The sequence below is a fragment of the Musca autumnalis genome, unplaced genomic scaffold, assembly GCF_047663935.1.
Source record: "Musca autumnalis isolate F117 unplaced genomic scaffold, ASM4766393v1 scaffold_4, whole genome shotgun sequence".
NCBI lineage: Eukaryota > Metazoa > Arthropoda > Insecta > Diptera > Muscidae > Musca > Musca autumnalis.
The window spans coordinates 136793848-136812217 of record NW_027411977.1 but is presented as its reverse complement, the minus strand read 5'-3'; the positions used below and the strand labels follow the sequence as shown (position 1 = coordinate 136812217).

At 36.2% G+C, this 18370-nt stretch overlaps 2 protein-coding genes across 3 annotated transcripts; one reads left to right on the top strand and one right to left on the bottom strand.

Annotated features, from left to right (window-relative positions):
• The first annotated feature begins 356 nt into the window (after window positions 1-356).
• LOC141402203 (polyisoprenoid diphosphate/phosphate phosphohydrolase PLPP6) lies at window positions 357-1264 on the top strand. The gene has a single exon (XM_073983041.1). The coding sequence runs from the start codon at window positions 458-460 to the stop codon at window positions 1082-1084; it is 627 nt and encodes a 208-aa protein (XP_073839142.1). The 5' UTR covers window positions 357-457; the 3' UTR covers window positions 1085-1264.
• LOC141402201 (uncharacterized) lies at window positions 1228-10887 on the bottom strand. Of its 2 annotated transcripts, XM_073983040.1 has the most exons (3): window positions 10625-10869; window positions 9105-9376; window positions 1228-1465 (listed from the first exon to the last, which is right to left on the bottom strand). In XM_073983040.1, exons 1-3 carry the CDS (start codon window positions 10840-10842, stop codon window positions 1362-1364), a joined length of 594 nt encoding a protein of 197 aa, XP_073839141.1. In that variant the 5' UTR covers window positions 10843-10869; the 3' UTR covers window positions 1228-1361. The 2 variants fall into 2 exon arrangements, with proteins under 2 accessions (XP_073839141.1, XP_073839140.1); XM_073983039.1 differs by having other exon boundaries at window positions 9105-10887.
• Between the last annotated feature and the right edge of the window lie 7483 nt (window positions 10888-18370).

The following is an 18370-nucleotide window of genomic DNA, read 5'->3' as shown; positions in this document are numbered from 1 at the left end:
AAATAAATGGTTAAAAAACTTGCAAAAATTATGTTTTTTTGTTTTTGGAATTAATTTAAGTTATTTGATACACATTTGTGTTGTGAAATTCCTATTTTTCTGAATAAATATATTGTGTGCGTGTGTTTGTGTTATTGTATAAGTGTGTATGTGCAATTGTGTGCGTAAGCAAATGACGCAAAAAACAGATGTAAATACACTTCATTTGATTCTAGGATTTCGTAAAACGAAATCATTTAATATGAATATGTAAATTGGACTTTACCGTATTTAACTTGGAACTAAATATCTTACAAAAATAACCGGTACTATCGATAGCATTAAATCAAAGCAGCTATCGATAGTGTCATTGATTGTTTGCCACCACTAATTGCCTACACTTCGTCACCCAATCCAAAGAAAAAGTACCACCTTCATTGTTTTAAGTTATATTTTAAGAAAAAATAACCTAGTGACCATGTCCAAAAGACAAAAACCAAAATTAGTAGAGAATATACTCCAGTTCGATGAGAAATTGACAAAGAAATTTGTGGGATTTCTGCTTAGTCAAACAACCCTAAAATCGCTGAAAACACATTGTAAAGCTTTGGAGATCTCCTGTAATGGAATTGTCTGGCTGGCATCGTGGATTGGTCTTATCTGGCTGCTTAGCGACAAGGATCTTTATGAATCTCAGCTGAATTTACTAGTGGGACTCATTCTCGACATAGTCATAATTGCAGTAATGAAAGCCGCCTTCAGACGTAGGCGTCCAACGGCCTGTAATGACATGATGCAGCTGGGACCTGATAAATTCAGCTTCCCATCTGGTCATGCATCAAGAGCAGTTTTTGTTGCGACGTTTTTCATACTTTTAAGTCCTATATCTGTGATTTGGTGGATGCCACTTTTAGCTTGGTGCAGTGCTGTCTGTTTATCGCGTATCGTAGCTCAACGTCATTATATTCTGGATGTTGTGGCCGGCATGTTTGTTGGTTTGCTGGAGGCCGGTATTATGTGCATCCTTTGGATAGGAAAAGATAATGCACAAAACATTATTGCATCAATGTCCAATGATAATTTACCAGGCGGAGAAGATGAATAACCTTAATGGTGCATAGATCACAGAGATCCTTTGTTAACTTATATATTATCTATTTGACTGTAAATACTGTGTACACATCAAATTTTTATATTTTGAACAACAATAATGAAAAAAATATATACAAACAGCGAAAAATAAAAATATGTATTATAGCCTTGTGAAATCAGGGGCTTTATTTAACAATTTTTTTAAATATCGACATACATATGTATGTACGTTGTGGTTTGTTGCGTCATGCCGTTCATGTTATAGATCAATCCAACACGTATTTATAATCTTAAAATACCATAGTTAAATGTTTTTTAGCCGGCTCTACCATTGAAGTGATTATTTCAAGTTTCTTCAGAGTAGCTTCTAAGAAGAATTTCATCTCTTTACAATCTGAAAGAAAAATACATATATTAAGCATTATTGTTGGATTGTTTTGTGGCCATTTCTAGCAGTTTTCAAAAGTTTTTGACTTTTTGAACAGGACTTAAAGACATCTTATTACTTTCAACTTAAAAAAATAATACATTTTTAACTTTCAATAGTATATAATGTTACTAGCAAAATACCTGCTACTTCCTGTGCGGAAAAGGAATAATATGTACAAATAAAAAATATTTAATGTGAAAATGGTGACACTGATGTACTAATACCTATTTTATATATTTATTTCCATTCATGTAATAAAAGACCTATAAGACCATATTAAATATGGAACAAGACGGGTTTACACGCGCACTCCCAATAGGTAGGTCTCGTTGCCCTGATCACAAAAATATATATATCGTCTAGATGTAGTCCATACTTCCCGAGATATAGGTCATTAAAGTTCCAAATTTTCTTTTAAATTATAATTTTCTTTTGCAATAGCCGGCCTTCGGCCGGGGATTTAAGACTTTCTCCTATGGACAGAGGCAAATCTAGGGAACGGGAACAAAAATTTATTTTAAATTATAAATGTTTCTGTAATTAGACGGCCTTCGGCCGGGGATTTAAGACTTTCTGCTATGGACAGGTACAAGTCTCGGGAACGGGCACAAAATTTTCTTTTAAATTAATTTTTTTTCTAAATAGCCGGCCTTCGGCCGGGGACTTAAGACTTTCACCTATGGACAAGTGCAAATCTAGGGAATGGAAACAAAACTTTATTTTATATTATTAATTTTTCTCTAATTAGTAGAGTTGTGCCAAAGGAACTATATGGAACTATCTCGTTCACTTCGCAGTTCCAATGGCCCACATTTTTTCTTTGAACAAACTGCGTATACTTAACAACACATGTTACATTTCATGATGTTACTCATACGTTTTGGAACTAGTACAAGGAACTAGGAACTAGATTACCCAACTCTACTAATTAGCCGACCTTCGGCTACTACTTTTGGAACTTTAAAGGCCTATATCTTGGGAAGTATGGACTACATTCATTTTCATTCATTTCATTTATTTCACATGTAATTTGAGGCGATGGGGCCATAAATAAAAATCTAGACAATATATATATATTTTTGTGATCAGGGCAACGAGACCTACCTGTGGTAAAAATTTCAAAAAAATCGGGCGTGCGCGTGTAAGCCCGTCTTAAGCCAAAAAAATACTACATACGAATGTAATTGTATAGCAACAGGCAAAAAAACGTATTCGTCACTTCCATACCGTATTCCTGACAAAATTGCACTATCGTTTCGTTCGCCTAGGCCATATTTTACCGCAGTATATCCTACTTCTTGGTTTCCGACCTTGGCGTTAAAGTCGCCTTGTATTATTATTTCGTGTTGTTGTGACAGTGTTTATTATTATGTTTGTATGTTCGTTATTCTGTTCAATCTGGCTCTGGGTTTAAGCAATGGAATTGACATTTGAAATCGAGTGGATTTCGTAAATGTAAACCAAGCATTATTTAACAATTGCGCAATACCGTTATAAAATGCTTCGACTTCATTCATATTTGCATCTCCTGTGGGAAGTGCTTAGACGCATGAATTGCCGAACTCCAAGTTGCACGTACGATAAAGACCAGAAAAACATCCTATCTGGGTCATGTAATGAGAAATGAAAAATATAAGCTTCTCCAAACCATTATTCAATCTAATATCGAAGGAAAAAGACCCAGAGGAAGGAAAGAAACAACATGGATAAATAACATTAAAGAATGGACGGGTCTGCAAGAAGAACGAAGTCTTCTGAATGCCGCCAGAAACCGAAGCCTTTTGATAATTGAATAAAAAATGTCATTTAATTGTATAATAATATAAACAATTAGTTAAGTTGAATGTGGTAACACAAAATTGTAATTGTATGATCGCTAACGTCCGAATACGGATTGGCAAATAAAGAAGAAGAAGAAGTGGGAACATAGACTTTTACGATATTAATATTTAGCGGTTTTTCCACTTATACACAGGTCGCTACATGATTTTTGACAATAATACATACTCGTATTTCATGAATGATATACCGTCATCTTTTCTGGTCTGAATTCACCGCATTCCTTCCACCATTTTTTATAGACACCTAAGATATCAATTTCGAGTCGGTTCATCTCGCTTATTGTGTTATGGTGTTTTCTACTTTCGTAAAGACTTCTCTCATTTCGAGTTCCATTCACAAGTTTTTGCTTAGTTTTAGTTCCGCGGATTCCTTGCACCCTCTTTTTCCTTTTTTTGGTTCGCCCGCATTTCCATTACAGATTTCAGAATTCAATCTTTTTCCGTTTGCTTAATACAAAGGCTACCATATTTGGTACCTTTCAGTACCATTCTAGTTCGAATTTCCAAAACCCCAGCCTTGTCTCCCTATACACCAACAACAACCCGCACTCAAAATGTCATGTTTCTAGCTTCAGCCGTTTCAGGAAGATGGTGTGTCAGTTACTCACTCATCATTAAGCTCTTTTATATCTTAATATATGGGTGAATATTGCGAAAAGACTGGTTTCTGTGTCCCGAGGCATTTAGGGTTAAAAATATTGAAAAAAATTGAATTTTTAGAAACTGAATAAGTAGAACAAAATATCCTTTAACGAGGTCCGAAAATCAAAATAAAATACTTTTCATATTATATGCAAACATATTATGTGTAAAACGTCATAACCGTGCCGTGTCCCCAATCGTTTTGTGTTCAAAAAACACTGATATTCATTAATTTATCAAAATATAGAAGATATATAGAAGAATGAACCAAGTCAATTTTGATTTCATAAATATAATTTTATTTTTTAAATTATGTTTTTGAGACATTTTAGTCGTGTCCCAATTTTTTAGTCATTCCCGTGCGCCAATGTGTTTATTAAAAAAAATGCTTTAACCCGGTTTTTTGTTTATATGCAATGTGTCAAAGTAACGATAATTCCCGTTAGTTTTAACGATAATCGACAGAAGTGAAAAATGTAGTCAGTTGTGTTAGAGCTGTTGAAGTGTTTAGTGTTTTTTGTGCATGTTCCACAAATTTCGTCATACCCGTGGTGAGCATAATTTCCGTTATTTATGTTATAATTTCCAAATTAATGGTATGTGTATGTTAATCTTTTTAGTCTGTATTAAATTATTTTAAATTTTATAAAAAAAATAAGATTTGCCACATAAATCCAAGAATAATCGCGTTTCCATGCCGTGTGTACCGTGCGTATTTTCTAACTACAGTAATGGCAAAAATAAAAAAAATGGCCCATCGCTAATTAATGCATAAAATTGTCTTATAAAACAGTATAAGTATAAACCGAAAAATATTTATTTTAACCCATTTTCGCACTTTGCCGTTTGCCCATAAACAAGTCTTTTCGCAATATGTATTCACCCATATACAGTGATTGTCACTGAAAATTATGCAACATAAAATAAAAAATGTAATCGTTGATAACTTCGAAACGAATTGAGATTTTATACAATTCAACATACAATTTTGTAGGCTGTCTTTAAGATGGCCTAGAAAAATATTTTATTTACAATACCGTTAAACTAAAATTTTACCGGAAAACAAAAAATGGTCATTTTTAAATTGAGCATTAAAAACGATGCACCACAATAATCGACTAATTATTTCTAAATTGTTGCCTTTTTATGCAATGAAAAGGGTGTTCAAATTTTTGTTTTTATAAAAGCAAACATGGTCGTGATCATCATTGTTAACAATATTTCTAAAACTATTTTCAAAGAAATGTGCAAAAACTTTTGTTCAATACCCTATGTTTTCCTTTACCAGGGCAATGCCGTTAAAGACTAGTCTAATATGAGGCATGCCTGACTGATACAGGACTTTCCATACATATATCATTAAATGATTTGTACTTACTCTAGACATAACCGTTAATGATTTTTCATAGTCAGTCTTTTTTTTGGAAAATAACATTAAAAACTAGAAAATTCTTTCCAAATTGCCTACAAAGGGACACTAAGTACGATCATGCCAAAATTACGTCAGGAACATCATTATTTCTGTCGGAATCAATGTCATAACTACTGAAAACGATAGGAAACCAATTATTCCATATTCTGATCACTAAAATGGCATAAATAGCCAATAATTGGAAATTATTAATCGATTATTGTGGTGCATCATTTTTAATGCTCAATTTAAAAATGCCTTTTTTTTGTTTTTCGATAAAATTTACATCTTTGTGTTTATTTCAGCTTGAGTGCATATTTTGTTGTATTCAAGAATTTGAATGAAAACAAAAATGTTTTACAGTGGATATGAAATTGATTAGTTGCGGGCGGAGGGTAGGTAGGGATTACCCTACAATTTGAGTCGAACTAGAGAAATTCATATCCACCACTGTTTTTATGTCGACTTTGCTTTGCAAAGAATGCGAACATAGGAATGTTGCTTCAATAAGCGAGGGTAAAAAAACGCCAACAACGATAAAATTTAAGTATAACGGTAGTGTAAATGAAATATTTTTGTATGTGTTCTTCAAGACAACTTGTCAGCCAGCGAAATTATATTTTGAATTGCTAAAAAATCTCAACTCGTTTCGAAGTTATCAACGATTACATTTTTTATTTCATGTTACATCTTGTAGGAGAATTGAGCAGTTGAGCCCGAGCAAAATGAAACACAGAAAGTTTTTCAGATTGGATGGGGCAAGTTTATTGATTTTTTCTAAATTATAATTTAATATAACACTGTGCAGCAGAATTGTTGGCTCTTGTAATGTTGAACACGTTATGACGAATATGCAGAAAAACAAAACATAGTTTATTTCTGAACCAAAGCCGATTAAATGTCAAAAAGGACAATGAAAACGGGACAAAATCGATTAGTTGTCAAAGAGAACAGTGCCTGAAATCTTCTGAGCAACATTTTTGTAGAATATTTGGATGCTGAAAAATCTCATGAAAGGTATTGAGTTAGAAGAATGAAATGTTCTACAAAAAGATTCGCCAATCGATTTTACTGAGGACATGTCACCTCAAAATGAAGCTACAACAACGCCAAACAGAGATATGGAGCTATTTTACCAAATATTATAGGGAAAAAATCAAAAACTTCATCGCGCGAAATCTCAGAAACTTGACCTATGGCGAAAATTTCCTTTTGGGTTCTTAGTATACCCATCAAGGGCTTTCATATTCAAAAGAAATTTTTAATACTCTTCGTACTCTTAAAGCTTAAATCTTCAAAAAAATGACTGTCACTGAAAATGATGCAACCTGAAATAAAAATGTAAACGTTGATAACTTGGAAACGAGTTGAGATTTTTTAACAATTCAAGAAATAATTTTGTAGGCTGAAAAGTTGTCTTTAAGATGTCATACAAAAATATTCCGTTTACAGTACCGTTATACTAAAATTTTACCGGAAAACAACAAAATGGGCATTTTTAAATTGAGCATTGAAAAGGATGCATCACCATACATAGATTAATAATTTCCAAATTTGTCGCTTTTTTATGCCATTTTAGTAATCAGAATGGTGCAATAATTGGTTCCCTGACGTTTTCAGTTGTTTTGTCATTGATTTCGATAGAAAAAAGGATGTTACTGACGTAATTTTGGGATGATTTTAATTAATGTCCCTTTGTAGGCAATTTGACTAGAAATTTCTAGTTTTGGAAGTTATTTTCGCAAAAATGACTATGAAAAATCATTAAGGGTTATATTCAGAGTACGTACAAACAATATAACGATATATGGAAAGTCCTGTATTAGCCAGGCTTGACCTATATTATACTAGTCTTTAACGGTAAAATCAGGGAATAGAACAAAATTGTTTGCACTTTTTTTTGAAAATACTTTTCAGAAACATTTGAAATAAAATATCGATTTTACGCCAGATATGCTTATTTTCATCCGAGCTATGAATTTTATAGCACACAATGCCCGCAAAAAGAATTGGAGAGATCCTACAAAACTCGTCGAAGGGAGTAGTATTGTTTGGCTTGAATGACAACAATGGGTGCAGAAATTTTTGTTTTTGTAAAAACAAACATGATCACGACGTTAGGTCTGTTTGATAACAAACGGTTTCAATGCAACACTGTACATACATATTTCTATTATCATACTATTCTATTACAACATTGTATTTACTACTAAAATACACATCTATGTATGTCTAGACGACTTTTGCGCTTCTCAAACCGAGTACATAAAAATTTTAAAAATTAATAAAATCACTTTGAGATCAACCTTTGAGAAACCAACTAGTCAACCAGCTTTTAATAAGTTTCGGACATTGTACTAGTTGAGAAACCAAGTGGAAGATACCAACCAAAGTACAAAGTTAAATAAAACATCATTTAAACAGCAATACTCTTCGTTTTAATGGACATTGGGTATAACCTTAGACGAAGAACTGCTTCATTGGCGACCAACGTGGGGCACAACACAAGAACTGCTTCATATTTGTATTTATTCCACACAAAAATTAAACTTAATATTTTCTCATACTTTATTAACCAAACAAATGTAAGTGTACATTACCAACACGTTTTTTTCGTGCGCAACCATTTCTTTTAGAATAACTCGGCGTACTTCATTTATATAATATACATATTTTGAAGTAATAATGAATATCAGTGTTTTTTGAGTACAAAACGACTGGGTACACGCCACGGTAATGAGTATTTGCACATTGTGACCAATTTGTTTTCATATAAATATGTAGAATATTTTATTTTGATTTTCGAGTTTCGTCTAAGGACATTTTGTTTTATTTATTCCGTTTCTAAGAATTTAAATATTTTCAATATGTACATATCGCTCATTTACTCAAAGAGTGACACATCTCAAAAAACCTAGTTTCGAGAAAAAACGCATTTTAAGTTGGCGATTAAAATTTGATCTTCCAACTTAAACGGATTATTATAAAAAAAATAAAATAACGGTTTGGACCATAGTTTGCAAACAGCTAGCCAGATATCAGTGCTAAATTTCTGTGCAAGATCAAGCAGGATTTGAAGTGTTTTAGTGCTTCATAAACTCAAAAAACTTTTTTGTTGAATTATGCCAAACCCGTGGTAAATGAGCTGTAACTCGATGAGTTTTACAGATATCCGCATGAAAATTTGACACAAGATAAAGTAAATGTCACAGAAAAAATTGAAATTGCTAACTCAGAAAACGCATTTTTTGAGTTATGCCACTCTTTGAGTAAATGAGCGATATGTATATGATACAATAGCTCTGTTCCAGAACTAACAAGTTTTTACAATTTTTGCCACTTTTACACATTTTGCGTTCCCGTACACAAAATGTATATGAAAATCTTTTTTGTTAATTTTCTCGTTTAGAGTTAAGCTTGATGATCTGAAATTATTTGCAAGTGAAAAAGGAAGGCCAAGTACGACTTTTACCACTTTATAAAGTACGGGAACAGGCCAAATGATACAATGTTTAATATCAATGTGCCCTCGATGTTTTCTACCCAGTGAGAATTAGAAGAACCAAATAACAGTCATTCCAGTGTAAAATCAAATATTAATGTGTAATTAAACTAAAAAATCTTTTTTATTCAATTCACATTTTTCTTATATACAATTCGCAATATATCTATCGCAATTGAGATAATGGAATATCAAAATAATTCTTACCAATATGTAAACCGCATATTTGTATTGATTTAATTCGAGTGGGAAATTTTTCGTTATTTATCAAATTGTGCAATAATCGATGCATAGCATTTTTGTTAAAGATGTCAAAGCAGACTGTTAATACGAGCAGAGGATTTTTTGAGAGTAAGCCAAGCCATAGGTTTAATGAAACCTCAAACAAGTTTACTGTAATAACTAAATTTGACAGCTTCGTTGTTGTGTACTCCGTAGAACTACTCTGCCACATTGGTGGTGACGATGAATGTTCCAGTCTATCAGAAGAGTTTTTTAGCAACAAAGTTCTTAAACTTTGATGCTGCAGAAGTTTGGGCAAATAGCGAGGTAATGTGCATTTAGAAATTGTTAGGGTATGAAGTTTTCTGAGGCGGAGAAAGTCGTGAAGACTGATGGCATTTTCGCTTAATGTTAGGATTTCTAAATTTGGCATTAAGAGTGATAAATTGGGTATATTTCCATAACAGTTGTGCCACTGCAGAACTTTCAAGTTGGGAAAACTTTCTTTGAAAGCATCTACAAATTGGTCGCCATCCAAATCCAGTTCTAAATGTTGCAGAGTAGACGAAAATATATTTTCATTGATACTTCCTGAGTATATTGTTCGAATAGTAATAAATTTGTGCAATTTCATTTTATTGAAAATGTTCTCCATATTTCTGGTGGTTAAACCTCTGCAGTCCTTCAGCTGCAGTACCCTTAAGCTTTCTAGGATTAAAAAATCATCAATAAAGTAGCCAGTTAATGATAAACTGCGAAGTTGGGGGCACATTGTAGAGATGAGTTCAAAAAAGTTTCTGTTTAAAACCGTAATTGGTGATAGGGGCCAATCGGCAATGCTGAGTTCATTTAGATTTTGAAATAAATTTGAGAATGCATTGAAAAAGTCGTCGTTATTTACAAAACACCCAATATCTAAATTTCTTAACGATCCCGTTGATATGGAATCTAATCTTTGATCACACTCCTCCAGATAATTGGCATTTTGGAGATTATCTCTTCTAAAATCATGACATTGATATCCGTTGTTATCGGAATAAATGGCCACATTCAAATGCAATTCTTCAGTCTGTATATTTCGAATGATAGCCTGTATGTGACGGTAGTTATACAAATGCATATCGGCACTATATAATACCGAACTTATCAGGGTAAAGGATTTAAGATTTGCCATTTTTGCAATTATCGCAACATTTACATCATGTCCTATGATCAGAGTTTGTAGTTTGGTATTTACACAATTATCTAGGGATAATAGCTCTAAATGGGGGCAATTTTCAGATACGATTCTCATGTCATAATTAGACAAAATAATTCCAGCCAAACTGAGTGATGTCAGGGCCTTCAAATGCAGCAATTCATTGTGACAGTCCAGATAAACTGAGTCTGGGTTTAAACCAAATTTGCACCACAACTCAAAATGTTGAATATTGTTACTGCCGTTCAATGTTAACAACTCCTCCACTTCATTTGGCCCCAAAATCTGCCAACTTTCAGTCACATACTGGTGCGATAACGTTGATATCAGGTTGCATTTGGATTTTTTAACAATTCGAACACGACTATAGATTTGTTTCCACAGAAAGTGAATGATAATATCTTTAAATTGTTTGCAAACACGCGACAAATTCAGTTGATCTTCATATGCCAAAAATCCAAAAATATGCTTTGCGATGTCAATGTTTTCCATTAGACATTCCAGAGTTAAATGTCGCGCGAGCATTACAATGCTTTCGTTTTAAATGTCTAAGCTTTCCGGACAACACTGAATGCTGGTTTGGCTGGTTATCGGTATCAATGAAACCAAACGAAATGTAATCAAGTGAATCATGAAGGTCAATCAACAACAAAATATTAGCATACAAACTGGCTTGTATGGCAAACAGAAGCCGTCGTCATAACAAGTTTATACGTTTAACCAAAATACAAAACCGGGTTGTAATGTTGCTGGCGATTGTCTCTTGTTTGCAAATGTGATAAGAGAATAAGACGCCGGAAGTCACAAAGCTACTCATTTTCAACAGCTGCTGATTGTTGTTGCGAGTCACTTTACTCGGTCCATTGTGCTCATCCTGAAAATAGGTAGGAGAAGGGGAGGAGAAGGACAGGAAAGATGTAGAAGGAGATTAGATATAACTAGACAGCAGAATCTTATGCAAATGTATATATGGTTAGGATGGTCGTATAGAAGATCTGATTAGACAGAATCTCGTTTTATCACAAAATAAAACGAACTAGGCCCAGAAATTTTTGCATATTTTGTATATCTTGCATATTTTGACATATTTGCATAAAATGAACATATGCAAAACCATATTCAAGGATTTGTGGCCTAAGTATCCCACCGAAATGTCTGAAATTTGGTATAAAGCCTTTGTTGGGGGTATAGAACTTTTCACCTGAGATTTGTGGATACAGGTCCACATCTTTATATAGCCCCCATAGAACGGTACCTCCCGATTTTCGGTATTTTGAAGGTTGTGGCCTTAATATCCCACAGAAATGTCTGAAATTTGGTATTAAGTCTTCGTTGGTGGTATAAAACTTTACATCTAAATTTTGTAGGTATAGGTCCACGTCTTCATATAGCCGCCATAGAACAGTACCTCTCGATTTCCGGTAATTTGAAGGTTGTGCCTCAATATCCCACCGAAATAGCTGAAATTTGGTATTAAGCATTCGTTGGGGGTATAAAACTTTCCACTTCAAATTTGTCGGTGTAGATCCACGTCTTCATATAGCCCCCACAGAACGGTACATCCCGATTTCCGGTATTTCAATGGTTGTGCCCTTAATATCCCTCCAAAATGGCTGAAATTTATTATTAAGTCTTACTTGGGGGTGTACAACAATACATCTGAAATATAGCCCCCATACAACGGTACCTCCCGATTTCCGGTATTTTGATGGTTGTGTTCTCAATATCCCTCCGAAATGGCTGAAATTTGGTATTAAGTCTTCGCTGGGGTTATAAAACTTTCCACTTGAAATTTTTCGGTGTAGTTCCACGTCTTCATATAGCCCCCACAGAACGATACATGCCGATTTCCGGTATTTTGATGGTTGTGGCCTCAATATACCACCGAAATCACTGAAATTTGGTATTAAGTCTTTACTGGGGGTATAAAACTTTCCACTTGAAATTTGTCGGTATAGGTCCACGTCTTTATATAGCCCCCATAGAATCCGGTACCTCCGGATTTCTGGTATTTTAAAGGTTGTGCCCTCAATATCCCTCCGAAATGGCTGAAATTGGATATTAAGTCTTCGTTGAATTTATAAAACTTTCCACCTGAAATTTATCGGTATAGGTCCACGTCTTCGTATAGCCCCCATAGAATGGTACCTACCGATTTCCGGTATTTTGTAGGCTGTGGCTGTGGTTATACATTTCTCTATTTTATTGGCTTGTCTGAAGAGAATTTTAAACAGAAAAATTGTACTCACAAAGATTTTTGTACCTATTATTGAAATATTTTTTGCATAAAAAAATATGTAAAATGCATAAATTTTGCATATCGTCACCATAAATGCCCGAAGACGTAACCCACAAATCAAAGCTTTACAGGAGAAGCAAAAAACGTTATAAAATGAAAAACTGTTTTATGAAATATAATTCTTATGAGGGCGAACATTCGGGATATTATCAATCCTACACGAATGGGAGTAATAAATGAAACCAAAACAGCGGAAACGCTTGGTTTTGGGATCCGTCATTACAACAAAATCTGCAATATTATCCCATTTTCCGAAATTCAATTTCTTGAATAGGATCGTTGTTTTTGAACGTAGAAAACGGATTTCGATTTGCGTGTGGGTTTCGTCTTCGGGCATTTTTGGTGACGATATGCAAATATTATTTTTTGCATATGCAAAATTATAGATTTTGCATATGTCATATGTTTCGACTACAATTTAATCAGAAGCCAAAAATATGCGCAGTCCCAAAATTTGACATTAATCGGACCAAAAATAAGGGTTACATAAAATTCCGATGTCTAGATATAACAGAGAAGTAGAGATGACCCGCGCCAAAGCCACATAAGGCTCCTGCAATAAGTTAACAGGCATGCGGTGTCGTGCACGCCAAACAGCATGTGTCTTTTGACGAAAAAGTCTAAACAAACCACACGTATTCTCTCTTTATTTTCTTCTGCCGTAGTTGAACAATTTTTTTGTTGCAACAGGGTTTATTATTTTATGTATTGTGTTCGTTCTTCTGCTCAATTCTGGGTCTATATTCAGTTCCAGGAAAGTGGCTGGTTCGCTGGGATGTAGCCACAGATCCAGTGGAGTTAGATGAGTAGGTTTGGCAGGCCAGTTGAATAGGTGCAGTATGTCGTGCGGGCCCATACCGCATGCTGGGCAGATGTTTTGCACCGTGCCATCGATCTTTGCCCTATAAGAATTTAAGCGACTGCAATATCCCGAGCGTAGTTGAGCTACTCTGGTTTGTCGTAGCAGCTGACGCTCCTTAGCTACGATATATGGGGGATGCACTCCGAGGACTTTATTCACACTATATTTGCTTATGGCCTTTGCAACTGCGTCCGTGTGAATGTTATTTAAACCCGCTTGATATTGGAGCTCTTCATCTAGAGCGTGGATATCCTTCCCGATGTGCGTGTGGGTGTGTCGGGTCTACCCATCAGATGGTGATTGTAATAGCTCTCACGGTAACACCCGAGCAAGTACTGCAACGAAAGCATCTCATTGCGTTGCTGTACTGTAAGAATCTTTGCCTCCTCATGTAGATGGTCCACTGAAGACATGAGGAGACACCCTGTTGCTGTTCTCAGGGCGGCATTCTGACTGGTTTGAGTCTTTACCCAATTCGTATCACATAATCTCGGCCTATCGTATTATATGTGGTCAACAAGGTCTCTTTGTCTGCACCCCAAGTGCTGCCGGGTAGGGACTTGAGGACCTTGTTCCTACTAGAATTTTGGGGCAGTTTGTGGTCGGAATTCTTCTACCATGGACCTCGACATTCAACTCTCTTCCAAACTGCGCAGTCCATGTGGTGAACAGAATGGCCGTAGATGTAATGGTGGAAACCTGCATATTCCTCGCTTGGAAAAAGGTAGTAAGATCGGTTAAACAGGAATTTAGTCTCTCACAGATGTCGGCAAGAGGTAACTGACGCCAGGATCGTGGAATCATCCGCATGCGTTACGATGTCGATGCCGTGTGAAGGAAGCGGATACAGTAGAGGTTAAACAGTTCCCACCTTGGTGAACTCCCTGTTTCACTCTACGTGGTTTGGACTTCTTGCTCCAGAATTCCAAGTACGACTGGCGACCATACATAAAATTAATTGACGATCCAACGTTTCAAGCTTGGCCGGAGAGTTGTCCTCTTAAAGTCCTCAAACACCGTGGGGTGTCTGACAGTATCAAAGGCTTTGTTATGTCAAGCGCCACCATCACTGTTCTATCACACGGCGGTCTCTGGTTGAGTCCTTGACATATACATATGTGTGCAAATGGTGTGCAGCGCTGTTGTCGTGCTGTGCTGCTTACGGAATCTACGCTGGTGATCGGCAACTAGATTGCTATTTCTGACGCAGACGAGGACTAAGGGCTCAAGGGTCTTTGCTACAGGCGACAAGATCGATATCGGCCTGTACGATTCACTTTAATGGACATCCTTGCCCGGCTTCAGAAGCTGGACTTTAGTGAGATATTCCACACACGGATCATCCAGCAGTTTCAGCACTACCATGGAGATTTCATCAGGGCCCAACCCTTTGTATGACTTAGCTTTCCTGATGGAATTCGCAACATCATCCATTGTTAATTGTGGAGGTTCATCTTCGGCAGGAAGAGATCTAATGCGATGTACAACTCTTCTCTTTGCACTGTTACTCCCGGGGTGTTTGACAAACTGTCGCCTGAAATAACTTGCGAACCTCTTCGAATCAGTCAGCAGAAGGGTTGGGCAGTACTCTGAAGCGGTGATAAGCGAACTCTTTGAAACACGGTCAATTAGCTTTCCCATGATTGACGAAAGTGCGGCGTTCAGAGGTGATGAAATTGGGCGGTCTGCTGATGGAGACAATTATGAGGAGATGGTCTGATCCAAGAGAAATGACGGGTTTCCAGGTGACGCCATTTTTCAGACCAAGTGACACGATGGTTATGTCTGGCGAACTATGGCACTCTCCTCTAATTCTGGTAGGAGCGTCCTCATTGACCGTGCAAAACGTATCTGATCAGCCAGCGCTATACTCCTCCGGTCTGGTCGAGTTTTACTAGCGAGAAGGATTCGAGCGAGTATTTCAAAGTTCCGTGAAGAGCTTACCGAGTTTACTGAGGAAGAAGCATAACGGATGTGGATTTCTGCCCGGCACCCACCTACAGGGTCGGTCACAGAATTAGCACACCTCTTTGGGCCAAAATGATTTCAGCCAGCTAATAGTTTTGTTAGGTCAAATTGAAATATTTTCGTAAACAAAATCCTTTTCTATAAAGTACTTAACAGATTTTAGGTCTCATCATATAAGTGGATTTCTCCGTGCACCGCCATGTGGTCCGATAAAAATGCGTATAAATATTTTTATTGGTTTCATTATCGCTTATTCTTATCATATGATCTATCCAACGCAATCGTTGTATAACGTGGTTTATACGACATACAATTCTGGTAAAAGTGGATCAATCAATCTTCAATTTTGACGTAAGTTTGGAAGAACAATTACGATGTGCAACGACTGGATCAATTGAGGACTAATTATACTAGACATGTCCCTAAACTGAACATTTGCGAAAAATGTTGACATTTTGTGTGGGAGGTACCCGAAGGAGTGTACCGATAATGTCCATACTAGAACACCCAGCCAAGAAAAGGTAAAGTCAGCAATAAACCGGCTAAAGAATAATAAGGCAGGACGAGGAGCCAATGGCTTTCCAGTCGAGCTGTTCAAAACCGCTGATAAGGTGTGTGCATCAGCTGGTTAGCACCATCTGGTAAGTTGAACGCGCACCCGACGATTGGAACCTGAGTATCCTGTGTCTCGTCCATAAGAAAGGAGATAAGACTTTATGCTCCAACTATAGGGGCATAAGTCTTCTGCCGATCGCCTACAAGATAGTGTCAGGGATATTGTGCGAACGACTAAAGCCTTTGGTCAATAAAATAATTGGACCATACCAATGCGGCTTTAGATCTGGTAAGTCCACCATTGACCAGATATTTACCCTGCGGCAAATGCTGGAGAAGACTCAAGAGAAGCAGATCGACACCAACCACCTTTTTGTCCATTATAAGGCAGCCTTCGACAACCCCCTACGCCCAAAAGGTATTGCAAGCCATGTCTGAATTTGGTATCCCCGCAAAGCTTTGTAACATGACATTAACTGGTACTACGTCCTCAGTTAAAATCGGAAAGAACCTCTCCGAACAATTCAGTACCAAAAGAGGTATCAGACAAGGAGACAGCCTTTGGTGTGACCTGCACAACATCCTGCTGGAAAAGGTTAAACGAGATGCAAATGTCAAAAGAAATGGCACAATACTCATGGGACGATCAGTAAAGGAAGTAACTGATACCTTTAAGAAGGTCGAAGGAGAATGAGCAAACGTGTGTCTGGCAGAAAACGGGGAAAAGACAAAGTTCATGGTGTCGACGCGCAATGCGTCCATAGAGCTAGTGGATGTTGGTTCCTATAATTTTGAGGTAGTAAAAGACTTCGTCTACCTGGGCACCACCATAAACACAACAAATAACATCAGTTGTGAAATAAAGAGAAGAATTGTATTGCCCAACAGATGCTACTGTGGCTTAAGTAAGCAGTTTAAAAACAAGGCCACTTCTCGCCAAACAAAAACAACGCTTTCGAAACACTGATACTATCTGTGTTAATGTATACGGGCCAATCTGCGGTGAATATCGACGTCGTTGAACCACGAGCTGTATCTGCTATACAATGACATCAGTACAGATAAACGCATCGATATGCAACGATTGCATTGGCTAGGCCATATCATAAGAATGAGCGATGATGAACCCGCTAAAAAGGCGTTTAGCGCCGAGAATTTGTTTGCGAGAAAACTTTAAATTATTTATGAAAATTATGTTTCTGAGACTTTTTAAGTATTTTTTAAAAAATTACCTTTTTTTGTAAAACGTATAGTTTTCCTGCAATCGGGCCTTCTTTCGAAAGTGCCAAAAATTTTGGAGGGTAATATAGTTTTATCCCTACATGCCAATCCCTTGGTTTGTGATTGACAAAACACTCTTACTATATTCCTAACAAATCCCTGACTTTATATGATTCTAACATTTATGATTAAATTTTTATTGCATATTTAAAAATTTCATCAAAATTAGAAAATTACAAAAAAGTATGCATAGGTCAAATGAAGCTTTATAAGCGTGAAATTGCAGATAACATACAATAATATAACAAAATGTAAAAAACCCCACAAAAACATTCGAAAAACCAGTAAGGAAAGGATCAAAGTTGGGCGGGGCCGACTATATGATACCATACACTACTGTGAATAGGTAAAATATATATGGGAGCTAAATCCAAATGTGAACAGATTACGATATAAATTGGCACATATATTTCTAGACCAAACACTATCACACATTCCAAATTTCATCAAAATTAGACATACATAGCGTCTTTGGTGCATCAAATACCTTAAATCGGACGAAAATATATATGGGAGCTATATCCAAATCCGAACCGATTTCGATAAAATTTAGCACACTTATTTCTAGACCAAATTCCCTCACACATTCCATATTTCATTGAGATCGGACATATATAACGTGTTTCGTGCACCAAATACCAAAAATCGGCCAAAAATATATATGGGAGCTGTATCCAAATCTGAACCGATTTTGATATTATTTGGCACACTTATTTCTAGATCAAATTCCGTCACACATTCCAAATTTCATTGAAATCGGACATAATAACGTCTTTCGTGCACCAAATACCAAAAATCGGCCGAAAATTTATATGGGAGCTATATCCAAATCTGAACCGATTTTTATATTACTTGGCACATTTATATATAGACCTAATTCCGTAACACATTCCAAATTTCATCAAAATTGGACAGATACAGCGTGTTTGGTGCATCAAATACTTCAAATCGGCCGAACATATATACATATGGGAGCTATATCCAAATCTGAACCGATTTCGATATAATTTGGCACATTTATCTATAGACCTAATTCCATCACACATTCCAAATTTCATCAAAATTGGACAGATAAAGCGTGTTTTGTG

Excerpts from the sequence above, each read along its gene's own strand:
- LOC141402203 (XM_073983041.1), top strand. The coding sequence starts at position 458 with ATGTCCAAAAGACAAAAACCAAAATTAGTAGAGAATATACTCCAGTTC.
- LOC141402201 (XM_073983039.1), bottom strand. The coding sequence starts at position 10,842 with ATGCTCGCGCGACATTTAACTCTGGAATGTCTAATGGAAAACATTGAC. Across the intron at positions 1,466-9,104 it reads AATATGCGGTTTACATATTG|ATTGTAAAGAGATGAAATTC; the intron begins GTAAGAATTATT and ends TTTTTCTTTCAG.